The sequence below is a fragment of the Onychostoma macrolepis genome, chromosome 21, assembly GCF_012432095.1.
Source record: "Onychostoma macrolepis isolate SWU-2019 chromosome 21, ASM1243209v1, whole genome shotgun sequence".
Classification (NCBI taxonomy): domain Eukaryota; kingdom Metazoa; phylum Chordata; class Actinopteri; order Cypriniformes; family Cyprinidae; genus Onychostoma; species Onychostoma macrolepis.
In genome coordinates this window covers 25,311,115-25,336,664 of record NC_081175.1, presented here as the reverse complement: position 1 = coordinate 25,336,664, position 25,550 = coordinate 25,311,115, and the positions used below count along the sequence as shown (strand labels likewise).

Here is a 25,550-nt window from a genome sequence, read left to right as displayed (position 1 = left end):
GTTTTTACTTTATGATCTGAACAAGAACCCGTCGTACTCATACACTCATAACAGCTGAAAGAGTGTCCTTTAGTAATAAAAGAGAGTGAGACAGTGAGAGAGACACCAATAATCTGTATTTGTACCCATAACATTACAAACACACACTTTATCTTTGTACCTGCAGTGAAAAGAACAAACAGAAGAAAAACTGAGATCTGCAGATCCATCTTTGATCAGGAGGTGAATGAAATGACGAGCCTGTTTCAGCACTCAATTTACAGCTTTGCAAAGAGGAGTGTCTTTATGAGAAAATGAAAGTTTAATAGACATTACTAGAAAAGAAACATCAGTTTACATTATTTACTTGCCAATGAATTATAAAGGGCGGTTTAAGAAATGACAAGGAATGTATCCTCTTAAACCAACCATCTTAAAGTGAGTTGAAAGCCAGTGGGGTTCAATGTTGTTTGAGCCCCAACATTCTTTAAAGAATCTTTTTACGGTATGTTCTGCAGAAAGAAAGTCATTCATACTTTTTTGAATGATTTAGGTATATTACCTACATTTCGGTGGTGAGGATGAAATGTTATTGAAAAATCAGGCCAATATTAGTTTCTTGTCATTAAATACACTGTATTGTTACAATAAGCGACGTTAAAGGATTACAATAGATGCAGTTCATTAGCATGACCTTCACCCACACACTTTCTTAAGCTCCTAAATATTTTATAAGATCTCCTATATTTTGCCTTAAGTAATGTATAACGTCTATATCAGTATTGTACATCTCCATTAAACGTAAGAGCAGGAATGATTTTGTGAATCCAGCACCAGAAATACACAGATGATACGTGACATTACCACCAGATCTTAAATGTCACTCATGTGATCCTCAAGAAAACAATCCCTGTGGGTGAAGAAGAGGTTTGAACCACTGCGAGATCCATGCTTTAGGTTTGTTCTTCTGTCACATTCAGGAAGTATTTACTACACAGTTTTATTAAATGAAAACAAAACCGACACTGAAACACAGAAGTACAGCAAACCAAACCTTATAACAAGAAGAACTGACAAAGAACTGAACCAAACAGAAACATAAATACTAACTGAGGGAGGAAACAAGGAACAGTTGACACTAAACAATGAATCAATGAGTAACTATAGTAACTAAGGAAACTAGGACTAAATACAGGTAATGAACTACACTCTCAGAAATAAAGGTACAAAAGCTCTCACTGGGGCGGTACCTTTTCAAAATGTACATGTTTGTACCTAAAAGGTAAATTTTGGTACCTTATAGATACATATTAGTACTTAAAGTGTACATATTTGAACTTAATAGGTACAAAAGTGTACCTTTTGAAAAGGTACCACCCCAGTGACAGCTTTTGTACATTTATTTCTGAGAGTGTAGACTCAAAGAACCAGAAAACAGATGATACTGTATGTGGCAATTTATTTTTCTATAATTAATTATTTTCAGCCCTGTATGTTAGTCAGTCATGCTGCAGTCAAACCAATTAAAAAACTTATCTTATCTTATCTTAAGTTCTTCCAGACTCAAGGAAACGTTCAGTATCACATTTAAACTGGCATTGTCCATGTTCATTAAAACTTTTGCAATGCAAACATGGACATGTAAATGTGTTGTAAATGTGTATTGCTATAGGGAAAACATTCATGATGTTTCTTTTAAGTCTCAAAGAGCATTTAAATATTGTAAACCTAATCATTTTTCAACATTTATGTTATCTTGTGAAATAAATCTGTGCATGCAAAAGACAAAAATACAGTACAAGTTATGTTGTTTGTTGTGAAAATGTTAGCTGGAGTGTATGTTTTTGAAGTGGTGTGCATCATGCACATGACAGATTTATTTGTGCATTAAATTACAGATTCAAAATACCCTTTATGTGTTTGTGAATTGTATCGTATAAGCATACAAAACAAAATATTGTGGATTTATAATGCATGCATTTGTAGGAGCTCTTCAAATATAGTATTTAGATTCATGCTGATACACACAGTGACATGAGTAGTCTTCTGAAATATTATAAATGAATGTTTACCTGTTTTATAAACATATTTATATTAAAACAGCCCATTTTTCACTATGGAAGAAACAAAGTGTCTGTTTGTACTACTATCCTTTTATGTTCATTACTGACTCGTTCCAAGAAGCAGTTTAAACAGTTTAAGAAAACATTTAAGGCCAACTGCAAGTTTAAACAAGTTTAAACTAGAAAATATGTACAGTGTCCAACTTAACTGTTTTGTAAATATAAACAGATTTGGATGGATGCAGCATAAATAAATACAATGCAAAATAATAGTGAAAAGAATATCCATGTTAAATTGTTTTGAAACGTTCCACAATAAGCAGGTGACTTGAACCGTGCAGATCATGTCTCCTATTGAAAATGTATGGCACGTCATGAAGAAGAGAATAAGACGACCACAGACTGCTGAGCGGGTCAAATCTCGTATCAAGTGAGATTTGTTTATATTTACAAAATACAAAACAGAGTTGGTCAGTGAAGACACTGGAGAGCTTTTCTTTGAACATTTGTCAGTTAAATAAAGAGAGTTAACAAATTGGTAAAAAGCTATTTCCCCCCGACTTTTCTGGAAACGGGGTTGTATAAAAAACCGTTGTGTCTTGATGACATTTCTGAAACAAAATATGAACTATTTCAGTGCAAAACGCAATTAGGCTTTTGCACTTTTGGTTTTTCAATTGTTAATTTAATACATTTAGGCCTAATGAAAATAAAACATTCCTGTGTATTGTTTTCTGCTACAAAAAGCCCAACTATGAAACACTATTGGTTTGCATTCAAAACTGAAAATTACAACAACAGCAGTAAACATCCACCTTATTTTGCTAAGCAGAAGTTTGTTGTTGTTCTGTCTTGAATGCTTTGAGATGTAGCCTACAACATTGCCCTATTTGTGCTTTTGTGTAATGAAACTGAATACAACATTTTTTTTTTTTTTTTTAAAGTTTGATATTTGTTGTGAATGTGCGATACTTCCAGTTCATTAGCTGCTATAAATAACTAGAAGAATAACCAAATGGAGTAAACGGTTAAACTATTTGAGCTAAACATTTTAATAAAACAGTGTTTATGATTGTAATCAAATAATATGACAACAAATGTCAGTTTGCAATATCAACCAACATAAGACTTCTTATTTACACAGGTAAAATAACTGGAAGGGAATGACACCGGAAGCCTCGCACATTCAATTTACAAATGGCCACGCCCACTCTACATTAAAAAATAAGGTGGATACTTGACATCTCTCTCTACCCCGTCAATATAGTTTAAAAACAACGAAAATTTCAAAATGCTTCCTGATATTTTGACAGAAACAAACAAGAAATAACAGTAAATCTAGTGCATCAACTTTTATTTTATATTCTGGAGTGACAAACTCATAAGGACACTGTCCTGTAGAATTTAGCTCCAAACCTAATTAAACCAGCTTAAACCTATTAATACAACTAATCAAAGTCTTTAGGATTTTTGCGACTTTGGAGCCTCCTGCAGTTAAGTGAGTGGAAATCACTGTGTTCAATTTTCATTTCATTAGGTCTATTTATTTCTAAAGCACATTTAAAAACAACCCCAGGTTGACCAAAGTGCTATTAGGCCTACAGCTCAGGAAGCTCAAATAAAAAACAGAATTTATAACAATCTATAAAACAGCATACATAAAATGAATAATTCATTAGAGACCCACAGAAGATGTGTTTTAAGTTTTGATTTGAAAGAAGAGAGTGATGACACCATTCGGATCGATACCGGGAGGCTATTCCAGAGTTTAGGGCCCGCTATCGTGAAAACACGGCATCCACGATGCTTTAACCTCGATCTACGAACAGAAAGCACTCCAAGGTTGCCAGATCTAAGTGCCCTGGACGGATTATGACAATGTAAAAGATCAGCCCTGTTGCATGAAAGTCCTTAAGTAATTTGACTTAGGGGTATCCCTTAGGGGAAAAATTCCCTGAGGTAAGGTATTTCTTTAAGAGCGTTGCAACAAACGTCTTAACTGTCACCCTTACCTAAGTGTTTATACACTGTAAAAAAAAAAAAAAGTTGAGCCAACTTAAAATTTTAATGCAACCAGCTTCAGCAGATTTTTGAGTTTTCTCAACTTGTCGTTTTAAGTTTATACAACAAAAATTTGAGAATCTCTCACAAAAAGTTTGTTTTGTGAAAATTTGTAAGTCATGCTTTTTACGCTCATTTTACAGTTTAATATGTTACCACAGTCATTGCCCTACTACGCTCATATGATACTTTATTTGTGCAGGTCTTAAAAAATGTCTTAAGTCTTACATTTGTGCTTAAATATCCTGCAGATACTGAGTTTAAGATGATTTAAGGGAGCTGTTTTGGTCCCTTAAATTTATCAAGGTGAAATAGTTACTAAGGACTTTGTAGCAACGCTTAAGGGAACGCTCTTAAGGTTCCTTAAGTTGACCCGTAGGATTTTTCTTGCAACCCAAGTTTCACTAAGGTGTAATGCATTAAAAACAAAAACTAAGATTTTAAATTCTATTCTCAGTTTGACTGGTAGCCAGCGCAGAGTGAATTGCAGTATTCAAGGTGTGAAGTATTAAATGCATGGATGACTATTTCAAAGTTATTTAGAGAAAGAAAAGGTTTAACTTTTGTGAGACGTCGTAAATGATAAAAACATGATAAATATATCACGGTCGTAATTAAGCTGTTCACCTGCGTTTGTTGCTGCAGTAAAGCAATCCACCATTTATAAATAGGGCCTATAATTTTAGCCTATCATATGTTCTCATATTTATTTTTTTATTTTTTATGTGTTTTTGTAAACACGTACATTTTGTTATAATACTGTTTTGACAAGTTTGCTATTTACAATATTATTATTTACTATTTTTCATAGTGTAACTTTTTGTAAATTGTATTAAAAAACTAGGTAGGTTTGATACTCAAACATCATTGTAATTATTAATTATGATATTAATATATGGAACCCACAACAATTAAAAAACAAAAACATACACATATATATTGTCCCCGTTTTTAAAATTCGTAGTTAATCACAAGTGAGATTTCAGTGATATTTTAATAATCATAATAATAATATTAAAATATTTTTAATATAGTTTTGCAATGTTAAAATTAATTTATAATTTATTGGTTTGACTGAATTCAGAAACTGATTTGTAACTTGAGACTAAAGTACTTTAAACAACAGCATGATCTCAGAGACATGAACTAAAATGTCACTTTAGAGGACAAAACTGAAGGGACAGGCTAGTGATTCAGGGCAGAGTGAGTTGTTTACAGAGGTTGTGGATCCAGTGGATCGATCTCACTAACTTCACTCTCTATGCTTTTTCTCTGCAGACCTTGAGAAACATTGAAGGCGTCTGTCCACTAGATGGTGCTGCAAGCTTGTTTTTATCCCGATAAGCTTCATCTGCAGCTGTCAGTATTCACGTGCTCCTGCCAAAATTACACTTCATCATTGTTTATGACAGTGCATTGCAGAGATGATTGCAAATTTACCTGTTAATACTGTAAATACAAATATTCCTAACATTTATAAGAGTTTTGCCAAAATGTAGAGAGCTGATCTGTGAAATAAACTGACACAAACCAAAATGCATCACATCACACTGAATAATATTTTACATTTAACATTTATTACAGTGTGTTATGTGATTTTGTTTAGCCTACCACCCACCTGCCTAAAATATTTTAATTGTATAATTACGATGAGACAACGCACTTTTTGTCAAACCACTAATTATAGGCTACATTATATGCTTACTATATATTAATGCGAATATGTTACATGATCATAATATCACACTTTTTGAAATATTAATGCAATTTTTATTTATGTATAATATAAAACACTTTTCAGCACCCAAAAGGGAACATGGCATACCATGAGAAATAAAAACTTGTTAAATAACAGCTCTAATTGTTTTGAACAAGCTCGCCATCTGTCCAGCGAGTGAATTATCATCACTTATCGATTTTTTCCCGATCCTTCTCCGTTCTCCGGCGTGCGCGCTCCCGCCAGTGCAGCTGTCACCGGGGCAGCGAGGCGCGCTCCCGATCTCTGCGTCTGTCTCTCAGAGAGCACGCGCGCGAGAGAGAGAGAGAGAGAGAGAGAGTGTGTATTTGTGCATTTGAACATCATGCTTCTGCAGTTTCGTGCCGTTTTGAGGAAACGTGCGTGCAGAATAGCTGCTTTTTAGGTGCCTTTCTCATATCAGGAAGAAAGAGAGAGAGAGTCAGTGCAAGAAGCCTCCGGAGACACACACCCACCCCCCACGCAAACACACACACACACACACACACACACTGCGCCTTCACTCGCGCAGAAGCCGAAGAGCGAGAGACACGGACTCTGTTCCGCTGCTGTGGTTTGGAGTGCAAACACGCAACTAAACGCACGAATCGTGGATTATTACGCGAAGAACGCGCGGAAACCATGAGCTGGGGAACCGAGCTATGGGTGAGTTTGTACCGTGCGCGACAGGGGTCGATTATCACGGCCATGGGCTCTGATAACGGGTTCATGGGCACTGTGCGTAAAGTCAAGCCGCTTTGGGAACGCCAGTGCATATGAACAGCAACTGCATCTTATACTGAGAATGTTTCTAGAGGTATACAGAGTGTGTCCATGTATGTATATATAATAATAATAATAATAATATATATATATATATATATAACACATATGTAATACACAGCAATCGCATAACTGCATCTCAGTGTATTTGTATAGGTTTACATATATAGATGTAGGCTACAGTATTTACATATGCACATTTATATATTATTATGCTGTATATTTAAATATTAATAATATATATATATATTTTTACATAGTGTGTAGCCTATGTAAAAAGTGTGCATACATGTGACCCTGGACCACAAAACCAGTCACAAGGGTCAATTTTTTGAAATTGAGATGTATACATCATCTGAAAGCTGAGTAAATAAGCTTTCCATTGATGTATGGTTTGTTAGGCTAGGACAATATTTGATTATCTGAGGGTGCAAAAAAATTCAAAATATTGAGAAAATCGCCTTTAAAGTTGTCCAAATGAAGCTTTTAGCAATGCATATTACTTTACTACTAAAAATTAAGTTTTGATATACTTACGGTAGGAAATTTACTAAATATCTTCATGGAACATGATCTTTACTTAATATCCTAATGATTTTTGCCATATAAGAAAAATCTATCATTTTGACCCATACAGTATTTTTTTGGCTATTGCTACAAATATATCTGTGCTGCTTATGACTATAGTTTTGTGGTTCAGGGTCACATATATGCATGCCTAAATACACTTTCTATGTAATATTATATCCATATGCATTCTAGACTAGAATGTCTAAATAATATTTTTTAGAAATTAAGTTGCATAGCCTATATAAATATATATCCTCTTTATAACTAATATAAATATTCAGAAAATAGCAGATATTTTCAGTAAATATAAATATGCATTGATGACCCCAGTATGTGCACTTTTTAGTGTGTAGTTGTGATTGTGTGTGTACTAGTAATGTGATATCAATGCAGATGTTTAGATGAGTTATTTGTGTTTGTGTTATTGGAGGTGAACCATCTTGGCCTCATGACAGAAATTTTCATCTTCTACAGCCTGCTGTTGCTTGTTGTCACACCGGTGTCTGTGCATCACTTCTAGAGCCTGTTGTACTTGTCCATGCACCTCAGGGTATTTTTAGTCCATAGCGGTTTTGGTGCGGAAATATCAGCCACACTATCTTGTGTGTTGTGGTCCAATGCAATGCAAATATCGACATGAGAAGCAGATTCTGTAACAAATTATTTTAATAGGAGAGATCATAGCATGTCATAGATGCCCAGAGCTACTTTAAGATATCAAACACACACTGCACGATTTTGGGCTGTCCCAGATGAAAGATTGTCATCGTGAAACAATCATGGCGAATCAGAAATCGCCGCGGTTGTTTCACGATGCCAGTCTTTCATCTGAGACCGCCCCAAAATCGTGCAGTGTGTCTCGAGCTTTATGCATAATAGTTATGAGTAGCTTATGAAGCCTTGGATGACCTGACATCTTACATTTTTGTGTATGATTTAATATTTAGCATAAAATGACCAAGATTTTAAAGATTTCTAGGCTTTGACTTGGTTTATAAAGGTTAAACAACCACTTTTTAAAGTACTGGTTTGTTTGATACAACATTGCATTAGTATGTGAAGGATATGCTATATTAATTAGCATCTATCTGTCTGTCTGTCATCTATTTAAGGCCATTCAATCTATCTGATAGAGTGAATGGCCTTAAAACCTTACGATTTCAAGCTTATAAATCCACTTTAAACTATATATTGTGAAAAGTGCTATAAAATAGAAATATTTGTTTTTCAAGAGTCTAATTTAATGGGCTTTTTGCAGGTCAGGCCGGAGAGACCCCTGATGCCAGGGGCCCGATTGATCGCTAACTGAATCCTCACAGTCTTTGTTTGTATTGATCAGCTTTTATGGACTGTATGACAGTGGCTCGGTGACCTGCGCTGAGCTGTGCAATGTGATTGCTGTGTATTTTACTGTCCTTCTGTTGTTATTCACAGAATGAGAATCAGTCACATTAGAAATCTAGAACTAGAGTTTGTTAAAGCAGTAAGACACTCAAGGCTAAGCATTACAGTGATTTTATCACGGATTACGAGGGTGAAGTGTAGTTCATCCATAAGATTTAGAGTTGGATTTATAGTTCAGTTTTGGAATTGTAAAAAAAAAAAAAATTACATGTTTATTTAGAGTCTGCGTTTCAACTTTGGTGGTTAGAACATGTTGCATACTGGAAATATAGTGGTGCATTTACTATCTGACTAGTGCATGAGACACACACACACACTAAAGAGCCAAGTAACTGAGGAGGCCAGTATCATGCGTCACAACCGTAAGCTGCCGTCTGCCATGTTGTGGATGCCCACTGGCACTAAACCAGCATACACAAACACATAAACACACACCTTCGGGACGTTCCCTTTATCTCATGCATACTCTACTCTTTCTTTTATTAGGTCCTGTTTATTGTATTTTCTCTATTCAGCAAACCAAACCTAAACCCTCAGCAAACATGTGATGACCCTTTCTTAAAATCAGCACAAATTTAAAACTAGCAACATCCTTTATGCCGCAGAGAGAAAGAAGAGACGAGCAGAATACTTTCATGACAAATTCAGCTAATGTATATGTGCATTTATTGTGCTTGTGACTAGGTATAGAATAGCATGCAAAAATACTACTCTTATCTCTTATCTTTGAAATATAGGAAGTACAGTACAGTATGCTTTTTTCTAGCATTCATGAGTCGAGCTGTTGTCTGAAGTCATTTTCGGTAATCGAAATAATGCTATAAATATTAGATAAAAAAACTAAAGACTTAAGCAAATTAGTAATTATGCTTCCTTGGCAGCTAACTGAATTAAAATACAAAGTAAACAAACTGAAAAACACATTTATTAAAACTATTAAAAAATTTAATAAAACTGACAACAGAAAACACACATAAATTGACATGACTTAAACTCAAATTAAAACTGAAAAAAAAAGAGAATCTGAAATATTAATAAATACTAGTAATTAAAGTATGCAAATAATATTAAAATATCACTTTACAACACACTCAAATGACAAATGTGCAGTATACTCTACAAGGAATACTGTGTCTCATATGAATATGAGTTGCTAGTAACTTAAGCTGCAATTTTTTACATTTACTGATTTGTTATTTAAGCTGAGCGACAAACGTTACAGCATTTTATGCTGAAATGCAATGCAAAATAACTGCAATTTCCAAGTTGGCAACTTGACACCACTTACATGCAACATGTGACAGCAGTGTAGCATGCTGTTTAAAACATGATACTTACTATTTCATATAAAAAAGTATATAGTACACAAATATTTCATTCTGAGCACTGTATTGTAAACATGGAAGCATATGTGACTGTTGGATGCTCAGTGAAAGCCTGATAAAATCTCATAATGACTGCAAATTTTCTCTTTCCTGCTTGTATAAACACACGTGCCCGGCTAATGAGATGTTATCATTTCGACAGTTTCTCATTGTCTTTAATTTCCTTGTCTGTTTAGCAGGTGAGCTCTTTCCTACTTAAGCGTTTTTAGTTTTCTCCTCTTTCCTCCACATTTTCTCATTCTGTTTGATTCTTTCCTCTCTTTTGTCTGTCTTCTTTTGGCTTCAGACTGTGTGAGTGACTCCCGCCGGGAGTCTCTGTTGTAGGAGAATCAGATCAAATGATTCATCCCTGCTGATCATTTAATCTCAGTGATTCAGAGGATCATCCCTGCTGATTCACTAGTGTTGACTCAGTGAGTCAGCAGGGAGTCGATTCATACAGAGCAGTGAAAAACAAGTGGTACAGTGGCTGTGAGGAATGCTTGACTGTAATTGGCCACTTGGTTACAACAATCTGGAATGCTATTGGCTGTTTTAAAGAGGAATGCTGGAATGTTATTAGCCCTTTCTTGCTTATTACAGCCACAAAATGGCAATCTATACCCTGCAATTTCACTTATTAGATTTTTGTGTATGTGTGTGTGTTGCGTGACTAGTTTTTCTTACCCAACAGACCACAACTGAATGCAGTGTGACCGAAGTAGATCACTAAATCCTGCAAAATTGATCAGTATATTGTGCAGATTAACTATTTCAGTGCAATGCAAGTGAATGGGGACTGGAGTTTTCAAGCTACAAAATGACATAAAACGCACAGTAAAAGTAGTCTATATGATGCATGTGGGATATTTAATCTCTTCTGAAGTCATACAGTACCTCTGTGTGAGGAAGTGACTGATATTTTAGCAATTTTACACTGCAAACATTTCCCTTTTTGGAAGTGGACAGTCTCATTTGCAGTTGTGTTAAATTTATATTGTGCATCAAAACACATGACGAGGTTTGACTTCTATGTACTAAATAAATTAAACATTAATTATTCTCATTTGTGTTGTGACTATTCATAATTGACATCAAACCATGGGTGATTTTTGAAGATGAAATGGGAATGCACCAGTCTCAATTTATTTTAGTTGTACGGGAAAAAAGAGCAGCATGAACATTCTGCAAAACCTCTCTTTTTGTGATCAACATCAGATAAAGTTTAGAATGACATTAGGTTGAGTAAATTATCACGAAATTGTCATTTTTGGGTGAACTAACCATTTAATGTAAGTTTGGAAACGCTGCACGTTTTGGGGGAAAATATGTCATTTTTATGTTAAAAATTAAGATTATAATGTGTATTTTTTATTAATTTAATTTAATTTAGGTTTCCTGTGTTTGCTTATAGGGCTATAATATAAAATATACATACTATAATATAAACATATTATGAATAAATATTATATATAAATACTATTGATATTGTAATATTACAATGTAAAATAGTTTAGAAAAATATTTAAGAAAAAATATTATCAACTTGATCTTTCTCAAGTATTCAAATTACACTCTGTACCTTTAAATCTCTTCTCTCTCCTTTTGCCCTTGAGTGTGTCGTCCTGCAGTGGCACTTTAATGAAGAAAGGTTCTACTGTATCTCCATCCTACTTTACAGTCCCTGTGGGTGTGCATGTGTGTGTGTGTGAGATATATAGAGTGTAAGTCCTCAATCTCTTCAGTGTATGGAGAATGATTAGCGTGCGGTTAAATCCAGCGAGGGGGATGGGCTCGTTCTGTGAGGAGAAACAGGAATGTTAAAAGGGAAAGATAGATATGTTGGAGGTGTGTGTGTGTGTGTGTGTGTGTGTAGAAGGTGAACGCCGGTGCAGTCATGCTTTAGCAGTGACGTCACAGCAAATAATCACGCACAGTTCATTCTTGTGTCAGGATGCTTACGTTAGTGAGAATAAAAGCACCGCTCTGCTCTTTCTTTATATGAAACGCTCGCAAAGATAAGAAGCCTCACTTATGACCATGTGTGATTCACTTATACAGAAAAACATTTGGTGTAGAAACAATTTTCACTCAGAATTTGCTAGTAAACTTCACAAACAATTACAAAGACTTTGGAAATCAATCTGTCATTTTTTCTCTTTTTTGGGCCTCTGTATCTGTGAGGCCCTGTATCTCTGTACTTGCACACATTTCATGATTTCTCTCTGTGGTTACGAGTCATGTTAGCGGAAGGAAGTGGCATGGCAGGAAGTGATGTCGTACATCCTCATGAGAGGCACTGTTGCACTGAATTTGTGAAGTTGTGAGAGCTCTGAATGACTCACAGTGTTTAGCAGCAGAGGAGGTTTAGCTCTTAGTTTGTAGGCTGTATTATAGGTTCAAGCGTTTCCTCTGTGAGCCGCACCGCTGAAGAATGTGGTTCTGAGAAACAACCACACATAATGACTGTTTTCATCTCTCTCTGTAGCAGTAAACATGAATCATGAGCAGTCCTTTTGGCACCGGCTGATGACATCATCTCCGATACACAGTGGCACTTTCTAATGACATCATCAGTTTGGAATGCTGCTCTGTTATTTAGTTTAAGATTATATTGTGTGCAATTTTATGAAACGGCCTCTCAGGTGTTGTGAGTGTCTATCATTCCATACATCTGTTATTCTATCTATTGTTCTGTTGCTCTATATTTCATTCTGTTGCTCCATCTATCATTCTATCTATCGTTCTATCTATCTATAATTTTAGCTATCGTTCTATCTATCGTTCTATCTGTTGTTCCATCTATCATTCTATTAATTGGTTTGTTGCTCTATTTATCATTGTAAGTATCTATCATTCTATCTATCGTTCTATCTATCTGTTGTTCCATCTATCATTCTGTCGCTCTTTTGTTCTATCTATTGTTCTGTTGCTCTATTTGTCGTTCTATCTATCTATCTATCTATCTATCTATCTATCTATCTATCTATCTATCTATCTATCTATCTATCTATCTATCTATCTATCTATCTATCTATCTATCTGTCTGTCTGTCTGTCTGTCTATCTGTCTGTCTGTCTGTCTGTCTGTCTGTCTGTCTGTCTGTCTATCATTCTATCTATCTGTTGTTCCATCTATCATTCTGTTGCTCTATCTATCATTCTGTTGCTCTATCTATCATTCTGTTGCTCTATCTATCATTCTGTTGCTCTATCTATCATTCTGTTGCTCTATCTATCATTCTATCTATCTATCTATCTATCTATCTATCTATCTATCTATCTATCTATCTATCTATCTATCTATCTATCTATCTATCTATCTATCTATCTATCTATCTATCTATCTGTCTGTCTGTCTGTCTGTCTGTCTGTCTGTCTGTCTGTCTGTCTGTCTGTCTGTCTGTCTGTCTGTCTGTCTGTCTATCATTTTAGCTATCGTTCTATCTGTTGTTCCATCTGTCGTTCTGTTGTTCCATCTATCATTCTGTTGCTCTATCTATCATTCTATTAATTGGTTTGTTGCTCTATTTATCGTTGTAAGTATCTATCATTCTATCTATCATTCTATCTATCTGTTATTCCATCTATCATTCTATCTATCATTCTATTAATCGGTTTGTTGCTCTATTTATCGTTGTAACTATCTATCATTCTATCTATCGTTCTATCTATCTGTTATTCTATATATTGTTCTGTTGCTCTATCATTCTGCCACTCTATCTATCATTCTTTTAATTGGTTTGTAGCTCTATATTTATCGTTGTAACTATCTATCATTCTATCTATCGTTCTATCTATCTGTTATTCTATCTATTGTTCTTTCGCATTCTATCTATCATTCTGTTTCTCCATCTATCATTCTAGCTATCGTTCTATTTATCTGTTGTTCCATATATTGTTCTATCTATCGTTTTGTTGATCTATCTATCGTTCTCTTACTCTGTCTGTTGTTCTATCTATCTGTCATTCTGTCTATCACTGTCACTCTCATTCAGTCTGTTGTTCTGTTGCTCTATATATTGTTATATTGTTTTGTTGCTCTATCTATCCATCATTCTATCTGTTGTTCTGTCTTTCTATCATTTTATCTATTGCTCTGTTGCTGTATTGGTCTATCTGTTGTTCCATATATTGTTTTGTCGCTCTATCTATCGCTCTGTCTATCTGTCGCTCTATCTGTCTGTCTATTGTTTTGTGTATCTTTTGTCACTCTGTCTATCGTTTTATCATTCTGTCATTCTATCTATAGTTCTATCTATCTATGAATCTGTCTCTCACAATGTTTAACTGTCCAATTAAAGCATTTATTAGTCTAGACTCAACAGTAGCTCAGTTTTTCATTGCTCTCTACTCTCTTTCCCTCTAAACACATTTTACATTTATTGGATTTTTACGAATATCCAACATTGGTAAATGGAAATGATGTTAAAGGCAAGAAAAAATTAAAGAAAAAAGAAGCTTTTTTTTTTCATTGTCAAAAAACACAAAGTTTAGTTTTTAAATCTCAACCATTACAGAAAAAGTTAAAGTTTTCAGATGCTTTTGACTCATTAGGTTGAATTAATGTGTGATAAATTAGGCATTTTTCTTTGTTATTTGTGAGTGTGTGTATTTTGTGTGATGGATTCATAGGTTTTATGGTGCATTATATCGTATTAGTGCAAATCTGAGAAACCAAGTATGCTTTAACTTCAAGAACAAGCTCTTGAGTAAGAAAACAAGCTTTGTGGCTTTCCTGAGGAGAGCTTGTGTGTGTGTGTGTGTGAGCCCCTCCGCCTGGAAGCTCACAAACGCGTCCATTCAGAGATGAAGTCAAGTGTGGCAAAACATGTGATTGTTTCAGAGACAGAGACAAAGAGAGAGAAGCATATTTCATAACTGCAGCACTTGCAGAAACAGTCAAATCGGATGTTACACAATTTTTCTGCAGATCACGTCTATATCATAGTTGTATTTTTCAATTTCTGATTGGTGTGAAAGATGCTGCAGTGATGCTAAGTGGTTTTAGATAGTTTCGGGTGTTGCAATGTTGATATGCATGTAAACCTGTTTAATGTAAACAGTAATACATAATTATTACCAGAATATGTACAGGAATAACGGTAACACTTTACAATAAGGTTCATTAGTTAAACATTAGTTAATGTATTAACTAACATGAACTAACCATGAGCAATACATTTGTTACTGTATTTACTAATCTTCGCTAACGTTAGTTAATAAAAATACAGATGTATTAGTAAATGTTGAAATTAACATTAACAAAGATTAATAAACGCTGTATAAGTGCAGTTTATTATTAGTTAATGTTAACTAATGTAGTTAACTAATGAACCTTATTGTAAAGTGTTACCGGAATATCTATTTATTTCTATATGAGGACTTCCTATCAGTGTTGTTAATGTTAACTAAAACTTAAATTTTTTTGTTAATTGAAATAAAGCTGAAATAAAATAAATTATAAATATAAAATGAGAAAATTGTTGCTTTGTTAACTAACTAAAATAAAATATGTTTAAGTTGAAGTACTAAAATGACCAAATTAAAAAATGACCAATTGAAATTAAATTAAAGCTAAATAATATTAATATTAATTTTAATATTTTATATAATTTAAAAAAATAACTAATAAAGATGACAAAAGCACATAAAAATGACTCAAATAAAAAATAAAAAAATGTATAAAAATAAAAGCTAATTCAAAATATTAATAAATAGTATAATAGTATATAAATAATTCTAAAATAACGCTGCTTTCCATTGACCTGAAGTGCTGGAAAAGTAGTCAAATTATCTTAACTGAGAAACCCTATACATTAATCATAAAATGTATCTTTTTGCATTTAAATAGTAAATGAAAAGCTGTGCATGACATGAAAGACATAAATCTCTGTTCTGTTTTGAAACAGGAAATAAAACAATGAAAACCATTTATGACATAACTGATAACCTTTACTGCAACCTTTAGGGCTTTCACTTCTATTTGCATGTAAATGTCTGCGTTTGATCTAAGAGCTCATTCGTGTGGGAATAAGGCAAGGTGGACGCTCACACACAGACACACACACACACACACACAGGCATACAGTCACATATCTGTCATAGTCACATTTGGACACACTGATCGGACATCTCAGCTGTCCTGCTTGGGTGTGGCTACTGTAATAGTGAAGGATATCAGCCCGTTGACTTTTAGGGAGTCATGGACCCTATTAAGGGAGAGACGCTGTTAAAAGTCCAGCAGTTACGGGTAAGTTAAGTTGAAGTTGTGTATGTGTGTACTTGTATTTGTTGCACTATATACTTTGACATGAAGTTAAAGTCATGTCACACTAAGGCAGGTTGCCTTTTACTGGTTGTCCTGACTGACTGAAGCATGGCTATGGCTTATAGTTAAGATTTAAATGAATTGAGATTGAAATGTAGACGATTATACATAAATCCTGTTCATTTCCTGGAAAAAGTGTAACACTGTGCTTTCAAAATATTGCTCTGTTTGTGATTCCCGAACAGCTTTAGCAAACTGACTGATTTAACTAATGGTTTCGGTTTGGGGGCAGGACTAACTGTTTGTCTGACCAATGGAAAACAGGGACAGTGCTGAGGGAAACCGGTTTGAAAACAATCATTATGTTTGCAATTTAGTTGGTGACAATGGCATAGAAATTGCACATTTAATCTTTAAAATAAATTTGATGTATAAACAATTTTTATTCAGAAATTTCTACATTTCACAAATTGAAATTTTGAAGTAGAAGGACTGAAATGGTATTTTATTGTAAATTAAATTTTATTTACAATTTTATTGTACTCCAATAATTTTAGTTTTATTTACAACTTTGCAAAATAATTTTTACAGTGTACCTCTGTTTGAAGAGTTGAGAAGTTGGGTTGCACTGATATGTCAATTCTGGCTGATGTCAATATATATTTTTTAATATTATAGCCAGCTAATATACAATATTAAAATTTGAATAAGTCATAACTCAAGTCATCGATAAAAACGTTTTACACTAAAAATTATATCAAAGTTGTAAATAAATCAAAGATTGGAGTCCCTTTTACAAAAAAAAAAAATACTATTTCAATCTTTCTACTTCAAACTTTTAGCTTTTTTGTTTAATTCAACATGTTTCTTGCTGTTTCTTTATAATTATTTGTAAAATTTACTAGCAATTTTTAAATGAAATTTCTTTCAAATAAATCCTACACCAATTTTTTTTCAGCGTAGGTAAGCTTGTTTAAAAAAAATATGGCTCTTAAAGTGTTAAATTTTTGCTGTAGAAAGTAATGTAGAAATAATCAAAAGTAATCTAAAATATACAAATAGGCAAAATCCATAATTATCCATTGTGAGCCAATAGCTGATGTGGTCAACAATAAATATTGTGCATCTTTGAGTGAAAGTGTTAAAGTGTTTGTGAAGAAATGCAGCATACATGGTGTGTGTTTTCTCTGCTTTTGTGTGTGTGTGTGTGTGTGTGTGTGTGTGTGAGCATGAAATTTGGAGAAAGTGAGAAAGATTTGGTGTAGCAATCAAGTTGGTTAACTGTAGCCACATGGCTGGTGTGTTAGACAGCAGCAGACCAATGAAACGCGCGGTCAGACGTGCACGTGGAGGTTAAATGTGTCCCGTATGGTGGACTTTGCATCATCTGGATGTCGAGTTTCCGCTGAACCCAGACGATTGTTTTTGAAGACGGAAGATAAAACGATTCCCTGCTGCTTAACGCGACCTGCAAATAGATTGTGAGACTTGGACAGGCCTTCCCCTTCCATAAAAAAACACACACACCAGAGCCCAACCCAGGCCACCGGCCTCTGGAATGACAAGCAAATGTGCACTAACACACACACACACACACACACACACACACACACACACAGGCTGTCCTGCTGCTGGGGTCGCGTTCTGCCCTGTAACTGGAGCCAACATGTTTCCTGCTGCATGTGTGTAAATGTCTTGTGTGTGTGTAAGCATGTGTCTGTGGTCACGCATAGACAACTTAAAAATAGTGTTTTTAAATCAGAACAAGAGAAAATTACCAAGCAAATGTGGGAAATAATTAGACACATTCCCACAATGCATTGTGAGGAAGTGTGCACCTGAAGCAGGTCACCTGATCTGAGAAACATATTTTTTTTAAATTATCTTTATAGTTGATGTTAAACATGAATGAAAAATGACACATGTGAGTTTTTATATTGCTTTTTTGTCATTTTTGGAGCGTAACAGTACCAGTCCCCATCCACTTACATTATATTAAAAAGAGTTGTGTGAACATTCTATAAAATGTGATCTTTTGTGTTTTATGTAAGAAACAAGCATCGTACAGGTTTTAAAAGGCATGAAAGTAAGCAAATGAAGGCTTAGGTGAATTTTCATTTTTGGGGCAACTGTCCCTTTAAAAGTGAGTTTCAGCTGTTGAATACTGCAGATATTCCAACTACTGCTCAGTTATTAATGCTGTTTTGTCTGTGATGACATTTAGACCAAACTTAGACTTGTTTGTCCACAAATTTGTTTGTGGGACTTTTTGTCAGGATATTTTAGATTCCCGACTTCCTTAAACATGCGGGTGTGTGTTTACCTGTAAAAATTACCTGTACAGAGACACCTCCACAAATGTGTGTTTAAAATTACAGATGAGACAAATTACCGTAATTTCTGTCTGAGTGCCACATGCAGTCGCAGAGCCTCTAATAAAACCTCGATAGCGTGACTCCTGTAGATAACATATGTGTTTTCAGCCAAATGCATGACGGCATGTTGTTACGCTTCTCTGGAAGGAGCATACTAAGAATTTCTTGGTTTTCCAAATGAATTTTGTGCACAAAATAAAGAACTATTTTTTAATTGTTGTTAAATCTAGCTCTGAATGGCAAATGAAAATTCTTAAGAGAAATAGCGATTTGTAAATGAATCAGTCTTTTGAATAGAATCTTTTTTTAATGAATCAGTTGATTCACTTCTGAATGATTCGCTCATAAATCATTCTCTGTTGAGATCTACGGAAATAACTGTTTACTTCTTCCGTAAAAATAGTCTTGGTACTCGGCCACCAGAATGTCTCCTAGGACTCGATCTTTTCTTGTGTGTGTGTGTGTGTGTCTGTGTGTGTGCGCATCACATTTGCATGACAGATTTTGAAGCTCCAGTGATGTGTTTGTTGCACTCAGAATCATTTTGGTGTTTCCTTCTTCCTTCACTGTTGCCTAGCGACCCTTGAGGTTGCTGAATAAATATTTGTGTGCGGTGCAAGCACTGCTCCTAATTTATGCAAAGGTGAGAAAATGTGCATCGCTGTTTCGAATTAAGGAAAGTATTTTGAACTCACGACTGTCTGAGATTAGCATGCAAATCTATAATCAGAGTTGTTTCATTCACCAAACGTACCATGATAATTCTGTATGCACTACTGTTCAAAAGTGTGGGGTCAGCAAGATCTTTTTTTTTTTTTTAAGAAATTAATAAGTTTTATTCAGAAGTGCATTAAATTTATCAAAAGTGACAGGAAAGAAATGAAAATAAATGCTCAGCGTATTAGAATGATTTCTGAAGGATCATGTGACACTGAAGGCTGGAGTTATGATGCTGAATAAATTATATTTTACAATATATTCAAATAGAAAACAGTTAATTTAAATTGTAAAATATTCCACAATTTTTACTGTATTTTTAATCAAACAAATGCACCTTTGGTGAGCATCTTTCATGTAAATGCCATGTATATGAATATGATATGCATTCAGTACCATGGTATATATCAATGTATTATTGTACTGCAGTTTTTGTAAGATCTGCTGCTGAGAGTTTGTTTTGTTGGCAATGACTGAGCTCGTCTGCTGGCAGCATGATATACCGATTTGTTTATAACGCAATGTGATCTTTCTGACGACACACGTGAACAGCATGCATGAATAGCAGCTTTGTGATTTGAGGCACTCTGGGAAACTCTGATAAAGCTGTCAGTTCCTCTCTTTGGCTGTGAACCCACATTCTATTCCCATGCTGCTGCTGATTGGTTTATCATAATGTCAATCACTTTCGTCCTTGTGCTTCGCTTCAGGAATTAAAATAGATTTGGAAAATGGGACCTAAGTACTATTGCAGTATATACTCTTTACTACTTTCTTTGTAACAAAACTAGCACGTGAAACAATATGCATCATAAAGTCCTTGCTGTCACATGACCTCGTCACATTGCATAAGAGTGGCGTCCAGTTTCCATCTCGAAATAAATATGGTTATTTCTGATTAGGCTTTTGATTAGGCTACATTTTGTGTAAATGTTTTAACTTTCATCAGTCTGATTAAATAATGAGCAAAAATAGAGACGTAGAGATGCATTGCATTATGGGAAACAGTATTCCATGCAGTGTGGTCTGTTGTTCTTACTGCACATTTATATATATTTATGCATAGCTATTCCATAACTGTGTATATTTGCATATTATACACACCAGTGTAATTTTTGTATCATTTTTTCTATTTATATTATATTTAAATTAGTATATTTAATTTGAAAGTTTTAGTATTTAAATTTTTTTTTTGTTATTTTTATTAGTTTTTGTATTTTAATTTTTTATTTATTTATAAAAAAAATTTTTTTTAAACAGGTCTATGTGGTACATCAAGTTAATCGAAAATAAATATATAAAATATATTTTTATTATATTATTATATAGAAATATTGCCTTGGCAACTACCTGAAATGAAATAAATGAGATATATATATATAATGTATGTATTTTTAATGTTCTAGTTTAGGTTCTAGTTTTATTTACCTATAACTCTCATGCGTACTACATATACTGCAGAAATAGTAAGTATTATATTAGTATAGTTATTTATTGCCAGTGAACCCTTACAAAAAATATATTAAAAAATAAAAAATAAAGAAAATTTAAGTGTGACATGCATGCACGTGTACATTTGACCCTTTTTTAGAGAAAGACTTCTCATTTCTCAGTTCCATGTTTGTCCTTGTTATGGACTCAATGACTTCCTCTTTCATAACCTGACATTCCATCCTGTCCCGCTCTCATCCAATCACAAAGCGGTCCATTATTGTTGAAAACATGCCATGCCATGGCATCACTCAAACCAGGCTCCGTTTATGGCCATGGCAACCATGCTGTTTTGGTAGCGCCAATAAAAACAGTGCAAGTAACGATTTTAGTCATACTTAACTGACACAAAATATGGTATTTACAAATTTACTGTGCAATGTGACAAATATGGTAATAGTATTATAAGTTTTAACTTATTTCAATATTCAGAATGATTCTTAGTGGTTTAATCTTAATTTTGTGGTCAAATGCAAGGCAGAGATTGTGTTTTTTGTGTCGTTGTGGGAGGGGAAGTGAGAGGCAGAAACAGGAAGCAGTTACAAGTACCCATTTCAGTTTATTAGGCATAGAAAGAACTAGAAGACAAGTGGTTTATGAGCTTTCAGTCTTAATCTGATGTAGATTTACAGGCAAACTCTAAATGTGAGAGAGAAAGTGTAGAAAGTCTAGCCATAGTTTCTGCAAATTAAGACCGTGGTGAATCACCGTTACTGTGAAAATATGCTTTTTAAAAGATTCTTAAAGCTTCTAACATTCCCTTATGAATTTATTTTGATTTGACTTAAGTTTTCGGTTATTTTGGCGGCAACAGTGGTTACCATGGTAAATCTTTTTCTTTTCTTTCACATTCACAGCTGCGGTGTGTGTGGGGTTAATAGGGTTGCCAGATGTTGGTTATTTGATGAGCGAGTTGCCAGATGTGATTGTGGTGTGTGATGTGAGCTGCAGGTGGAGTGGTGGATGGAGCTTTATTGATTTGGCTCTGTGATTTCTGCTCAGTGAAAAACCATTACATTTCCCTTCACTAAAAGCAGCTGAACAATAGATTATCTCAGCCTACACGAATTTCTTCCTTCTGTATGGCGTATCCCTTTTCCTTTTTTCTCTTTTCATTTTGGTCATTCTAAAGCATTAGTACTTTAGTTCTTTAGACAAATCTCTGAGGAAGTAAACATCCTCTGTACAAAAGTGAATTTATAATATATTATAATTTAAAATAACTGTTTTTTATTTGAATATATTTTAAAATGTAATTTATTCCTGTGATGCAAAGCTGAATTTTCAGCATCATTACTCTACACTTTCACTTCATCATCAACTCATTTCGTTCAGTAGGATGTAGACAGTGCCCTCTCTGGTCTGGATGATTTGGTGATTTTACTGTGACATTCAGCATTAATAAGGATTCATTGCTCTTCTCTTAATGTATACTTGTTTTTAAATCTGATTACTAGCAATCTATACACTGAGCGGAAGAGGAGTTTTCTTTCCAGCTTGTGTATCTAAGTGCTTGTGATAATCTGAGTGCCCTGTGTGTGTGTGTGTGTGTGCGTCTAAATTTAGTATTTCACTCTCACCTCTTTAGGTCTGCGAGTTGAATCCTTGGATTACCATCCAACCTTTGATCTTTAAGCATTCCTGCCCAAACTTCAGCCTACGGCTGTCGCTATCAGTGCAAATGCAGTGTTGTGGTTGTGTGTGTGTGTGTGTGTGTGTGTGTGTGTTTCAGGATGGAGAGGCACTAAACCTGAGAAGGCTCATCACACTTTCTTTGAACATAAGCAACCTATTTATGAAGACAGAATGAAACAGGAAGAAGTTGTGTGCGTGTGTGTGTGCGTGTGTGTGTGCGTGTGCGTGTGTGAAATGATTGTGAGTGATCAATATCAGTTTGTTAGTTTGTCATTGACAGGATGCGATTTTGACCAAAGGATCTGTGTGTATGAATTTAAACTATTTAATTGAGTCGATGTCAGATATCAGAATTGACCCTATTCACTTTATCAGTACACATTTACCGTCTTATTGTTTGCGATTTGTTGCATGTTTTTCCAAAGGAAGATTTTATATAATATTTTTGAAATTTAATTATTTAGTTATAATTAATAATATATATTTCTAAAATATTCTATAAAATAAAATTATTTTACAAAATAATTATGTAATTAAATTAGAATTACATTTTTTAACATTATATTTTAAATTTGTATTTTTTTCAGTTTAGAAGTTCCTTTATCATTGGTATTTTTATTTTTATTTTATTTAAATAATTTTTGGTATGTTTCTACTTTCAATGTAATTTTTATTTTGGTTTTATTATTTTAGTGCACAAAATTGTATCATTTGAAAATATTTATTTCAAATTCGGTTTCTCACAGCACAGTAATGGTATTGCTAAATTGTCACATTTTTTATTTTTTTATATAAATTGTGGCCATTTTTATTTCAGTTGAATTTAGTTTTGGAGTTTTAGTTACTTTAGTTAATTTTTTTTCCAGATAATTAACTTTTTTTTTCCCATTTAGTTTTAGTCTTCTATCACTAATTTTCTCCACCACTAAAACAACTTTCCTTTTCCGTTGACATCATTGAGCCCCCTTATGTTTTAGCCCCTCCCCCTAAACTGCTTTTCACATAGAGCCACTTCCAATCAATTCTCAAACGAATTCTCATTGAATATCCCGTTTTACTTGGAATTCTGTAACATTATGGAAGTAAAATGAGTTTCAAACCTTGACTTAAAATTCTTCACCTTTTAATAGTTCAGAACACATGTAGGAAGTGCCTGTGTATTTGGCACATGGATCTGCGTGTGTGTGGGTGAGTGTGTATCAGATTTCCGCTGGCACACATACCTCACATACCTGGTATACTTTCCCTGTCACTATTAAACACACTCGCACACAGAAATTCAAGCATGCTGTGCTTCCCCTAAGCGTGCCACTGTTAAAGAAACACACATAAATGTGCACTGTGCTCCAGCAGCTGTCTGTCTGTTTGTGTTTTCTGAAGGCCGGGCAACCTTCTATAAAGATGTATTTTCAGAAGACGACAGGACAGATATCAGCTTGCAGCACGCCGACAGACCAAATCCATAAAATCTGGCCACTTCTAGTCCTGCCAAGCCAGACTTTTCACTGTCACAGTTAAGTCTAGGCCAATTTGAAGCTTTTTCTGACCAAGAACTGCCCGCTTAGACAGGAAGAAACTGTCTGTATATTTTATCGACATGTTAAGTGACCAACCAATGGAGTGCTTTTGGTCAAAAGTTTGGAATAATTAAGAATTTTTAAATATTTTTGAAAGAAGTCTCTCATCCAAGGCAAGTAAAAAACAGTAATATTGTGAAATATTGTTACAGTTTATAATAACTGTTTTCTTTGAATATATCGTAAAATGCAATTTATGATGCAAAGCTGAATTTTCAGCATCATTACTCCAGTCTTCAGTGTCACATGATCCTTCAGAAATCATTCTAATATGCTGATTTGCTGCTCAAGAAATGTTTCTTATTGTTTTCAATGTTGAAAACAGTTGTACTGCTTCATATGATGCTGAAATTTCAGTTTTGCATCAAAGGAATGTTTTTCTTTTTTAAATAGCAATAATATTTCATAATATTACACTTTTTACTGTATATTTGATTAAATAAAAGCAGCCTTGGTGAGCAGAAGAGACTTCAAAAATCATAATTATTCCAAACTTTTGTCCGGTAGTGAGTAATATCACACCATGACCCACAACATCTTCACAGTTTCATTTCTGCGTTTCATTACCTGTGAAAATCTCAGTTTTAAGATCCTCAGAGGTGAAGTCAGAACTCATCTTATGTAACATAATAATAAGGATCATTAGGCAGGAGAACAAAACGGATAAAAGCTGGAAATTCAACAATGAGTGAAGTGTGTTTGAGTTGCACAAATCAGTCTGGGGATTGGGTTTTTGAAGGTGTGTGGGGATGAAAGTGCATTGTTGATGCAACTTCACAATGTTTGTGTGTTTCTTTGAGCCGAATTCTAGCGGGTAATCAGCTTAATAACTAAAACGGCATCAAGCAAAGTTCACTGCGTCGCTTAATCTCCCAGTGCATGATGGGTAATCGGTCACATTCCACAGTGGCTCAGAGCTGGAAATCATTTCTTTTCCTTCATCTCAATATTTTAGACGTTTTGTTTATCTGTCCGTGTAATTTTTACCTATATTTTAGTTTCTCATAATATTTTCTCAGACTGCACTGTTTTTGCGTGTTAGCTCATGATGATACATGAAGAGCTGTATGATTTCTTGAACAGACGGCGGTCGGTGGGTTCGCTCCGCTGGTTCCTGGAGGAACCGGACCCTCCGGCCCCTCTGCCTCTCACCCCGTTGCAGGAGTACCTGCAGAAGCTCCTGGAGATGAAGATGCACATCAGTGTGAGTAATCATAGCGAACGCGTCCCTCAACGACCAGACTGGACAAACAATTACTACAGTTTATTAAATGACTCTTTGGAATATTTTATTCTGATTGGCCTAATGTGGCATTCTGTGTTAAAATATTTTGTATGATGGCTTCAAAACTACAAAATTAATTGTTCTTAGAATACTGATTTCTTAGTGTTATGTCTCTCGTATCACTCTGTACTATTTTGAAACCAAATATTTCATTTTTATTTATTTATTTGGTAAGTAGCCGTGCAGTAAAGCCCAGTCAGCTTTACGTCGGAGTCCTGAGACTGGATTCATGAAACAATTT

The 25,550-nt window shown here is 34.5% G+C and overlaps 1 protein-coding gene across 1 annotated transcript in view; it reads left to right on the top strand.

Annotated features, from left to right (window-relative positions):
* The first annotated feature begins 6,145 nt into the window (after nucleotides 1-6,145).
* LOC131528463 (formin-binding protein 1) overlaps nucleotides 6,146-25,550 on the top strand; it is a 72,791-nt gene continuing 53,386 nt past the window's right edge. Inside the window, exon 1 of the mRNA XM_058757592.1 lies at nucleotides 6,146-6,504. Within this exon, the coding sequence (XP_058613575.1) occupies nucleotides 6,481-6,504 (24 nt within the window). The 5' untranslated portion in view covers nucleotides 6,146-6,480. The remainder of the gene's footprint in view (nucleotides 6,505-25,550) is intronic.